Consider the following 12,452-nt stretch of genomic DNA (forward strand, 5'->3'; position numbering starts at 1 on the left):
GTTCGATAATGTCAAAAGCAACACTAAAGTCTAACAAAACAGCTCCCACAATCTTTTTATCATCAATTTCTCTCAGCCAATCATCAGTCATTTGTGTACTGTAGGTGCTGTAGTTGTTGAATGTTATTCCCTATAAGTGTGCTGAAAGTCTGTTGTCAATTTGTTTACAGTAAAATAGCATTGCATCTGGACAAACAAAATTTAAAAAAAAGAAGTTTACTAAGGATTGGTAACAGGCTGATTGGTTCGCTAGTTGAGCCAGTAAAGGGAGCTTTACTATTCTTGGGTAGCGGAATTACTTTTGCCTACCTCCAGGCCTGAGGGTACACACTTTCTAGTAGGCTTAGATTGAATAGGAGTGGCAATATCATCCGCTATTATCCTCAGTAATTTTCTCAGTAAAGTTGTCAGACCAAGTGGCTTGTCATCATTGATAGACAACAATACTTTTCCCACCTCTTCCACACTCACTTTAGGGAATTCAAAATGACAATGCTTGTCTTTCATCATTTCATCAGTTATACTTGGATGTGTGTAGTGTCAGCATTTGTTGCTGGCATGTCATACTTAAGTGTGCTAATCATTAAAGTAATTGGCAATGTCAGTGGGTTTTGTGATGAATTGCCATCTGATTCAATGAATGATGGAGCTGAGTTTGCATTTTTGCCCAAAATGTCATTTAAGGCGCTCCAAAGCTTTTTACTATTATTATTTGTCATTTATCTTTGTTTCATAGTATAGTTTCTTCTTTTTTTATTCAGTTTAGTCACATGATTTTTCCATTTGTAGTACGTTTTCCGATCTGTTGTGCAACTCAACTTATTTGCCATTCTTTATGTCTCATCCCGCTCAACAATACATTTTTCAATTCCTCATCTTTCCACAGGGATTTAACAGTTTTTACAGTCATTTTGTTAATGGGTGCATGCTTATTTGTAACTGGAATATGCAATTTCATAAATGTTTCAAGTGCAGTTTCTGATTGCTCCTCATTACACACCACAGACCAACAAATATTATTTTCATCAACAACATACACTATATTAGGCCCAGCCTTTGGAGCTTTGGTATTCCTAGATATGGCCACTATATTGTGATTGCTACATCTGATGGATCTGGATACCGCTTTAAAGCACATTTCTGCAGAATTAGTAAAGATGTGATCAATACATGTTGATGATTTCATTCCTGTACTGTTTGTAACTACACCGGTAGGTTGACTGATAAATTAACCTGTACCAGGTTGCAGGTATTAGTTACAGTGTTGAGCTTTTTCTGGGGGCAGCCTGATGAAAGCCAGTCAATATTTAAATCACCCCGAAAATATACCTCTCTGTTGATATCACATACATTAGGAGGCTGAAGAAATTCGTCTTGTCACCAAAAGCACTCACAAACTTCTACAGATGCACAATCGAGAGCATCCTGTCGGGCTGTATCACCGCCTGGTACGGCAACTGCTCCACCCACAACCGTAAGGCTCTCCAGAGGGTAGTGAGGTCTGCACAACGCATCACCGGGGGCAAACTACCTGCCCTCCAGGACACCTACACCACCCGATGTCACAGGAAGGCCATAAAGATCATCAAGGACAACAACCACCCGAGCCACTGCCTGTTCACCCCGCTATCATCCAGAAGGCAAGGTCAGTACAGGTGCATCAAAGCTGGGACCGAGAGACTGAAAAACAGCTTCTATCTCAAGGCCATCAGACTGTTAAACAGCCACCACTAACATTGAGTGGCTGCTGCCAACACACTGACTCAACTCCAGCCACTTTAATAATGGGAATGGATGGGAAATTATGTAAAATATATCACTAGCCACTTTAAACAATGCTACCTAATATAATGTTTACATACCCTACATTATTCATCTCATATGTATATGTATATACTGTACTCTATATCATCTACTGCATCTTTATGTAATACATGTATCACTAGCCACTTTAACTATGCCACTTTGTTTACATACTCATCTCATATGTATATACTGCACTCAATACCATCTACTGTATCTTGCCTATGCCGCTCTGTACCATCACTCACTCATATATCTTTATGTACATATTCTTATCCCCTTACACTTGTGTCTATAAGGTAGTAGTTTTGGAATTGTTAGCTAGATTACTTGTTGGTTATTACTGAATTGTCGGAACTAGAAGCACAAGCATTTCGCTACACTCGCATTAACATCTGCTAACCATGTGTATGTGTGACAAATAAAATTGGATTTGATTTCAAATTTGATTTGATTATCAAGCATTTCACACATGTTATCCAGATAATGACTGTTAGCACTTGGTCATATATAGCAGCTTCTAACCTGAATGGGCTTTTGGTGAGGCAGATGAACCTGTAGCCATATTACTTCAATAGTATTTCACATGAGATCCTCTCTAAGCTTTACAGAAATGTGGTTCTGAATGTAAACAGTAATACCTCCACCTTTGGCATTTCTGTCGATGTTATAACCATGTATTGCTTCCACTGTATCATCAAAGCTATTATCTAAGTGAGTTTCAGAGATTGTCAGAATATGAATGTCATCTGTTACTAGCAAATGATTGATTTCATGAACCTTTTTTCTTAAGCTACATATGTTAACGTGGGCTATTTCAGATTCAAGTTGAAATGTATTCCATTTTGAGTTTGCATCCCAATATTACACTTTATATACAACACAGAAGACTGAAATACAACAAATCATGTTTGACAGAAACACCCGATTTTTGGCAGGTTTAAAAAAATAATGTTTATAAATTATTAAGAACATTCCACCGATGAGGCCACTAGGTAATTTGACTGCAGGAAAGGAGTCTAATTTGCCATTCTTCAAGGGCTGCAGAATGAGCCGCTACACTGCTTGGGGTGTAAATCTGTGGATTTGGAAAGTAGAAGTGCTACTAAGTAGTATCGAACCCCCTTTAACTGTGACACGACGCACAGCAATGGTAAATGGTTGGCCATGGTAAATGGACGAGGTGAGAAAGTCTGCCTACCTTGTGTAGAGACCAGCATTCCCGATTGGGTTCCTACTATCTGGGATCCTTGGGACATCCATACCCCATTGAAGTTGAAATGTAAAATGTTTAAGGTTAGGGTAAGGCTAGGCGTTTAAGGTTAGGGTTTGTTGTAGTGACGTCCCAAGGAACCCGGATAGCACCGTCCGTCCCGGTTGTGGTCAGCCCTTCTCCCATTGAAGCCTATCACGGTAGCGAGCACCACGAACCGTGCCACTTGCAAAACTGCTTGCGTTTTGCCATCCGCCGCCCTACTCCCATTGAAGTCAATGGTACCTTTGACGCTCACAGCGGACCGTCTGTAAATGCCTTTAAAGGGGAAGTGGAAGTGCTCCTGAGTAGAATGGACCCCCGTTTACTGGACCATAATGTACAGAAAATTGTGTAACGGTGCAATATGTATGTTCAATTTAACACTGAAGCCTTCAGTCATTAGTTAGGGTTTATAACAGACAGTAGATAGGGTAGTTGTTCAAAATGAAATGTTCTTGTTAATGTGTTTCTCTTTTTAATCCATGAGCTAGACGCGTCGGTCGGGCTCACTTGGGCCAACCATGTCACATGACAATTTTTTTGAAGTATTATGTCCCTAGAGTTGGAAAATGTATGATAGCAGTGTAGCAATGGAAGCTTGTTGTGACATTTTTAGATATGACTACACTTTTAGAGCTAGAAACAGAAGCATTTCGCTACAACCACAATAACATCTGCTAAACACGTGTATGTGAGAAATAACATTTGATTTGATTTGCTTTTGCTTTTGATTAGAAAAGCACAAACATAGAACATAGAAATTGGTTATTTGAAAAGCACAAACGTAATATGTCCATCACATACCCCAGAGGTCAAAGGTTAAAGTTCTGTTTACCTGAACATTCCTGAAAATGTGTCTGATGGATTGCTGTGACTCTAAGCTTTCCAATGGTATATGATTAAAGGGTACAAGTGAGCAATATCTTGTTGTATGCTGACATTGTTTGTCAATGAATGGGATGGAGGGATGAAAGATGATAACACACAGAAAGCTACTATTGATGCACTGCTATCACACATTTTCCAACTCTAGGGACATAGACCTTCAAAAAAAATCACTTTGAGACATTGAGCCTGACAGCCTAAATCTGGGGGTCTGGCTCATGGACAATTTAATTGAATTATGTTCATTTTATTATATCTTATGTAAGCTGCACTGCAATTCAGTTTGATTGTAACCTGCAAAAGTGCTCCTTTGTGGCACCCATTGTGGCACATGTATTTTGGTAAATAAAACGAATCTATTTAATATGCAAATATTGAATACATCTGAATGACAGAACAATGGGATATAAACGTGTTTTCTAAAGTGGATTATTATAAGATATTATTATTCATAATAGTAGCATTATACATAATGTTTTGTGATTTAAATTAGGCCTACTGTTGTTACCATAATTACTATCTAGTAGGGCCTAATCATTACTCTCATTGCTGTTAACAATATTGCCAGTGCTATAATATTATTTGTGCATTTACGGCTATTAACTATTTCCTTTCCCAAAATTCAAAGTCTGCTAATATTTCCAATTTTTTTTAAACGAATTTTGACCAAAAAAAAGTTTACTGTCTTTATTGTGGGACTTTTATTTTGAAGGAATATCGCCGAGGTCACTTACTCCTGGTAGGTATTGCTTATTCTTGCTGGTAAAACGGAGGTGAAACTGTGCACCTGCTCCTGGTATTTTACAGGGATGCGCACCTCTTATTATTCCTCGGTGTGCGTACTGTGACTGTCTGTAGCGTATGTCGCCCTCTCTCCCCTAGGAGGCTGAGGAACAGATGACGTTGTTTAACAATTTCAGCACCATGGACAGATCAACACTGCCATCCACGCAAAGCCCACCAAACACAATCAGCATGGGCATAGCATAATTAATCTATGATGTAGCAAAGTATCAACATGTATCAATATAGCCTATTTATAAATACAATGTTTACATAGCTTGTATTTTCTATTTCGTACAGCATAGCGGTAAGAGAGAGCACACAAAGCCTAGGGCGCAATTCTGTTGAGGTAGATCGCCGCTGAGTGGTGCATGCGCGTCAGTGCAAGGATCCCCTAGCGTATTCTAAGAAGAGATCATCCCTCGGTGCTGCGTGGTAGAGAGTTGCGTATAGCTGTAGAGCAGAGTGAGGAGAGGAGAAGCGTTCTGTGTAGAGGGGACACCGGGAAAGGGGGAATCAATGAGGGTGCAAGCAATATTTATATAGAAGGCGGATTCCAAACGTTGAAACACCCTCATAACGGAAGGGTGATAAAGGGGGCGACAAGCGCTCGGTTCCGAGGGAGAACGCTTTCCCTAATTTGTTTCTACTAAGAAGGAGCGACCGAATCCCTTGCAATCATGGGGAACCGGGGGATGGAAGACCTTATTCCCCTTGTGAATAAAATGCAAGATGCCTTCTCGGCTATCGGTCAGAATTCCCAGTTGGATCTACCTCAAATCGCTGTGGTCGGCGGGCAGAGTGCAGGGAAAAGCTCGGTGTTGGAGAACTTCGTTGGGAAGTAAGTGGTTTTGTGTTTCTGTACGCAAATGCATCCCTCCATGATCAAAGCCTCCTAGGCTGCACTCGTTCTTACACACCTATCTAGACCCAGCACTACCATACCCCCCACCCAACCCCATCCCTTGATTTACAGCCATTGAGATCCATTAGATAACCTCACAATTATATCGAATGTATTACATTTAGACGACTTGCTGAAATTGCTGTCTTGAATCACCAGTCTCTCCTCTTCACGCATAATAAACGTAAACAGCTTATTTGGTTACATAAAACCTTTCATGTGCTAATTGCTGCATTATATGCATTGGCAGAATAGAATACCAAACCAAAATGGACGTTGGATTTTGTTGTTTGTGCTCCCTATGATAAAACTATTGTATTTAAGCTTAATCTATAATAATTGTAATCCTTATTGGCCAATTATGTATTTCTCTATGGTGCTATTCTAATATTTGTCATAGTACAACTTTACAGTAGATATAAAATAATCCCCCAACATGTTGTATTTCCTTTGATACTACAAATTGCATATTGGAGGTTTCCAGTTCTTATGATTAAAGACATCATAATGTACCAGTTTAATTGGGTTGAATACGGTGTGCATTTCCCCCCATCCTCTCGTGGGCTCTTCCACGCTCAGGTCGCATAGCGCATTGAAGGCCACTGCCCAATATTTCATAGGCACCTTGTAAGCACACAATTCCAACAAGAAAGTCTAATGTGTGGTTGTTTCTCAGACAGGGTTGCCATTTTGTCGTTCATAAACTAAACACAGACCACAGAGGATAGATATTATGTGTATCTGACCTTCAGTCATTTACGGATTAGGGTACACCTAATGTGAGATGTGAATGAATACATAACATGAATTATGTCATAGTCCCTGTCACGACTGTCACGGTGTTGATGATGGATAAACCACAGTTCTCCGGGGACACAACCCCGCTATGCTGCAGGATGACCTTGCGAAAATACATGGAGAGGAGAAGGAAGGGAGAGTCGCTTTGAGCCCTTCGATGTCGGCTCCCCATCCATCTGTTAGTGCTTAGCTTGGCTGGTGCACCCGCTCAGCACCGGGCGATATGATAGGTGACTGACTGATTGTCAGGCCTCCCTTGGCTGTTGCAAATTTCACAATACAATGCTTTGCTTTATTTGACAAAATCACACAGCCTACACATTTCTTTTGTAATGTCAATGGGAACAGTTGGATGCCCTGGTCAATATGAATGATACGTGTTCTCAGCAGCATTGTCATCCTGACAAGTTTATACTGTAAGTGCCTATGAAGATGCATACTGCAGTCTCGACGCAATGAATTGCCTGCTGACTAGCAGAATGTACCATCATGCGGTCTACTCTCCCTGACCAGATGCAATGACGTCACCTGGGTCTTCCTAATCACACACTACTGCCGCACCCCCTCCCTGCTGTTTTCAGTTTTCTGTTTTCTAACACTTTTATACACACACACACGCGCACACACACACGTGCACACGCACACGCACACACACATACACACCAAACTTGTTGTGTTTGCTCACACGTACACACATACACCCATACATACACCCATACATACACAACCGTTCAAAGATTTGGGATCACTTAGAAATGTCCTTGTTTTTGAAAGAAAAGCTAATTTTTTGTCCATTAAAATAAGTTCAAATTGATCAGAAATACAGTGTAGACATTGTTAATGTTGTAAATGACTATTGTAGCTGGAAACGGCAGATTTGATGGAATATCTACGTAACCGTACAGAGGCCTATTATCAGCAACCATCACTCCTGTGTTCCAACGGCATGTTGTGTTAGCTAATCCAAGTTTATGGTTTTAAAAGGCTAAATTATCATTAGAAAACCCTTTTGCAATTATGTTAGCACAGCTGAAAACTGTTGTCCTGATTAAAGAAGCAATAAAACTGGCCTTCTTTAGACTAGTTGAGTATCTGGAGCGTCAGAATTTGTGGGTTTGATTACAGGCTCAAAATGGCCTTCATTGCTTCTTTAAAATCAGAACAACAGTTTTCAACTGTGCTAACTTAATTGCAAAAGGGTTTTCTAATGATCAATTAGCCTTTTAAAATGATAAACTTGGATTAGCTAACACAATGTGCCATCAGAACACAGGAGTGATGGTTGCTGATAATGGGCCTCTGTACGCCTATGTAGATATTCCATTACAAATCAGCCGTTTCCAGCTACAATAGTCATTTACAACATTAATGTCTACACTGTATTTCTGATCAATTTTATTTTATTCTAATGGACAAAAAATGTGCTTTTCGTTCAAAAACAAGGATATTTCTAAGTGACCCCAAACTTTTGAAGGGTAGTGTACATACATACATACATACATACATACATACATACATACATACATACATACATACATACATACATACATACATACATACATACATACATACATACATACACAATGCACATGTGTTTACACACTCTCTCACTGTCAATCCTACTCTCCCTCTCACAATAATTTAATTCTCTCTTTCTACTGGGGCCCTACTCTAATCTGTTGGCCTTCATTAAGCTGCTTGCTGTTTATCCTTTTGACTTTGAATAGAATCTGTCAGCGTGTAGAATGGTGGTGGCTCATAGTGTGGATGCAGACAGAGACACCGCCTGTCTGGACGTGTGGACAGGTGACCATTCTGTTGGCACTGGCGTTTCCTAAAGAACTAGGAGACCACCTGACCATGTTTTGTCAGTCCATTCACTCCCTTGACCCCATGGTGACATCATTGGCTTTACAGGAAACTGTAGAAACACTGAGAGATTAAAGCAAAGAGAGAAAGCGAAGTAGTTATTATGAAAGTGTGTAAATGCAGAGAGATGGATAGAGAGAGAAAGAGAGAGAGAGTGAGAGGGAGACGCAGAGTCTCAGGCCACAGTCTTATGAAAGTGTGTAAACACTTTACTTAACAACTGTCATAAGAGGTACAAAATAACAATAATTACATGATATAGGATGTGAACAGTGATGAGAGTTGGTAACTGACTTTACACAGCCATGACAACAATCTTAACATTTTGCTGATCCCAATTCTGAGTTTCATATTGCATTGAGATATGCTGTAGAGGCACATTTCCTATTTAGAATTCGTCATTCCTCAAAATATTTCCTCGATGTGATGACTTGCAGGAAGATGTAAAATGACACGATTCATCAAACAGTTGTTATAACACCTGTGGCAAAGCAATTCCCGTTATGTCCTGAATACAAAGTGTTTCCCTTATGTTTGGGGCAAATCAAATACAACGCATTACTGAGTGCTACTCCTCATATTTTCAACGATAGTGGTGGCTGCATCATGTAATGGGTATGCTTGTAATCATTAAGGACCGGGGAGTTTCAGGATAAAAAGAAACGGAATTGAGCTAAGCACAGGGAAAATCCTAGAGGAAAACCTGGTTCAGTCTGCTTTCGACCAGCGGGACAATAACCTAAAACTATCATGACACAAGGCGAGACCCAGATGCTGTCACAGGAGGCAGATGGTTTGAGTCTAACAATGTTTATTAATCCATAAAGAGTAGGCAAGAGAATGGTTGTGGACAGGCAAAAATGTCAAAACCAGATCAGAGTCCAGGAGGTACAGAGTGGCAGAGTGGCAGACAGTCAAGGCAGGCAGAATGGTCAGGCAAAGTACAAAGTTCAGAAACAGGCAAGGGTCAAAACCGGGAGGACTAAGGAAAATACAAAAAGCAGGAGAACAGGAAAAAGGCTGGTTGACTTGGAAAACATACAAGACGAATTGGCACAGAGAGACAGGAAACACAGGGTTAAATACATTGGGGAAAATAAGCGACACCTGGAGGGGGTGGAGACAATCACAGGGACAGGTGAAATAGACCAGGGCGTGACAAAAACACAAGGCCAAATCTACGTGGGAGTTACTTACCAAGAAGTCTGTGAAGTGGCCGAGTTACAGTTTTGACTTAAATCTGCTTGAAAATCTATGGCAAGACCTGAAAATGGTTTTCTACTAATGATCAACAACCAATTTGACAGAGAATAATTTTTAAAAGGATGGGCAAATTCTTCCCAATCCAGATGTGCAAAGCTCTTATAGACTCACCCAGAAAGACTCACAGTTGTAATCGCTTCCAAAGGTGATTCTAACATGTATTGACTCAGGGGGTTGAATTCTCAAGATACTGTATATTAGTGGTTTATTTTTCACATCTTTTCTTTTACAAATGTTTGAATTTCTTTTCCACGTTGACATTACGAATGATTTTGAGTAGATCAAATCCAATCAAAGTTTATTTGTCACGTGCGCCGAATACATCAGGTGTAGACTTACAGTGAAATGCTTACTTACAGGCTCTAACCAACAATGAAAAAAAGGTATTAGGTGAACAATAGATAAGTAAATAAATAAAAACAACAGTAAAAAAGACAGTGAAAAAAAACAGTAGCTACATACAGTAGTAAGACTATAACAGTAGAGAGGCTACATACAGTAGTGAGACTATATACAGTAGTGAGACTATAACAGTAGAGAGGCTATATACAGTAGTGAGACTAACAGTAGAGAGGCTATATACAGTAGTAAGACTATAACAGTAGAGAGGCTATATACAGTAGAGAGACTATAACAGTAGAGAGGCTATATACAGTAGTAAGACTATATACAGTAGTGAGACTATAACAGTAGAGAGGCTATATACAGTAGTGAGACTAACAGTAGAGAGGCTATATACAGTAGTGAGACTAACAGTAGAGAGGCTATATACAGTAGTGAGACTATAACAGTAGAGAGGCTACATACAGTAGTAAGACTATAACAGTAGAGAGGCTACATACAGTAGTAAGACTATAACAGTAGAGAGGCTACATACAGCAGTAAGACTATAACAGTAGAGAGGCTACATACAGTAGTGAGACCATAACAGTAGAGAGACTATATACAGTAGTAAGACTATAACAGTAGTGAGACTATAACAGTAGAGATACTATATACAGTAGTGAGACTATAACAGTAGAGAGGCTATATACAGTAGTAAGACTATAACAGTAGAGAGACTATATACAGTAGTAAGACTATAACAGTAGAGAGGCTACATACAGCAGTAAGACTATAACAGTAGAGAGGCTACATACAGTAGTGAGACCATAACAGTAGAGAGACTATATACAGTAGTAAGACTATAACAGTAGAGAGGCTATAACAGTAGTAAGACCATAACAGTAGAGAGACTATATACATTAGTAAGACTATAACAGTAGAGAGGCTACATACAGTAGTAAGACCATAACAGTAGAGAGACTATATACAGTAGTAAGACTATAACAGTAGAGAGGCTATATACAGCAGTGACACTATAACAGTAGAGAGGCTACATACAGTAGTAAGACTATAACAGTAGAGAGGCTATAAACAGTAGTAAGACTATAACAGTAGTAAGGCTATAACAGTAGAGAGGCTATATACAGTAGTGAGACTATAACAGTAGCGAGGCTATAACAGTAGAGAGGCTATATACAGTAGTGAGACTATAACAGTAGTGAGACTATAACAGTAGCGAGGCTATAACAGTAGAGAGGCTATAAAAGTAGTAAGACTATAACAGTAGCGAAGCTACATACAGTAGCGAGTCTATATACAGTAGTAAGACTATAATAGTAGCGAGGCTATATACAGTAGCGAGTCTATATACAGTAGTGAGACTATAACAGTAGAGAGGCTATATACAGTAGTGAGACTAACAGTAGAGAGGCTATATACAGTAGTGAGACTAACAGTAGAGAGGCTATATACAGTAGTGAGACTATAACAGTAGAGAGGCTACATACAGTAGTAAGACTATAACAGTAGAGAGGCTACATACAGTAGTGAGACTATATACAGTAGTGAGACTATAACAGTAGAGAGGCTATATACAGTAGTGAGACTAACAGTAGAGAGGCTATATACAGTAGTGAGACTAACAGTAGAGAGGCTATATACAGTAGTGAGACTATAACAGTAGAGAGGCTACATACAGTAGTAAGACTATAACAGTAGAGAGGCTACATACAGTAGTAAGACTATAACAGTAGAGAGGCTACATACAGCAGTAAGACTATAACAGTAGAGAGGCTACATACAGTAGTGAGACCATAACAGTAGAGAGACTATATACAGTAGTAAGACTATAACAGTAGAGAGACTATATACAGTAGTAAGACTATAACAGTAGAGAGGCTACATACAGCAGTAAGACTATAACAGTAGAGAGGCTACATACAGTAGTGAGACCATAACAGTAGAGAGACTATATACAGTAGTAAGACTATAACAGTAGAGAGGCTATAACAGTAGTAAGACCATAACAGTAGAGAGACTATATACATTAGTAAGACTATAACAGTAGAGAGGCTACATACAGTAGTAAGACCATAACAGTAGAGAGACTATATACAGTAGTAAGACTATAACAGTAGAGAGGCTATATACAGCAGTGACACTATAACAGTAGAGAGGCTACATACAGTAGTAAGACTATAACAGTAGAGAGGCTATAAACAGTAGTAAGACTATAACAGTAGTAAGGCTATAACAGTAGAGAGGCTATATACAGTAGTGAGACTATAACAGTAGCGAGGCTATAACAGTAGAGAGGCTATATACAGTAGTGAGACTATAACAGTAGTGAGACTATAACAGTAGCGAGGCTATAACAGTAGAGAGGCTATAAAAGTAGTAAGACTATAACAGTAGCGAAGCTACATACAGTAGCGAGTCTATATACAGTAGTAAGACTATAACAGTAGCGAGGCTATATACAGTAGCGAGTCTATATACAGTAGTGAGACTATAACAGTAGCGAGGCTATATACAGTAGCGAGTCTATATACAGTAGTGAGACTATAA

The 12,452-nt window shown here is 39.4% G+C and overlaps 1 protein-coding gene across 7 annotated transcripts in view; it reads left to right on the top strand.

Annotated features, from left to right (window-relative positions):
• Window positions 1-5,148: 5,148 nt before the first annotated feature.
• The window catches only part of LOC115146910 (dynamin-1-like), a 107,758-nt gene continuing 100,454 nt past the window's right edge, over window positions 5,149-12,452 (top strand). For all 7 annotated transcript variants that reach the window (XR_010459909.1, XR_010459910.1, XM_065004777.1 and 4 more), the window contains exon 1: window positions 5,149-5,567. Coding sequence is in view for 5 of the 7 variants with exons in the window: in XM_065004777.1 (XP_064860849.1) it covers window positions 5,407-5,567 (161 nt within the window). In the remaining 2 variants the exon portion in view is untranslated. The remainder of the gene's footprint in view (window positions 5,568-12,452) is intronic.

The sequence above is a fragment of the Oncorhynchus nerka genome, linkage group LG19 (assembly GCF_034236695.1).
Source record: "Oncorhynchus nerka isolate Pitt River linkage group LG19, Oner_Uvic_2.0, whole genome shotgun sequence".
Lineage (NCBI taxonomy): Eukaryota > Metazoa > Chordata > Actinopteri > Salmoniformes > Salmonidae > Oncorhynchus > Oncorhynchus nerka.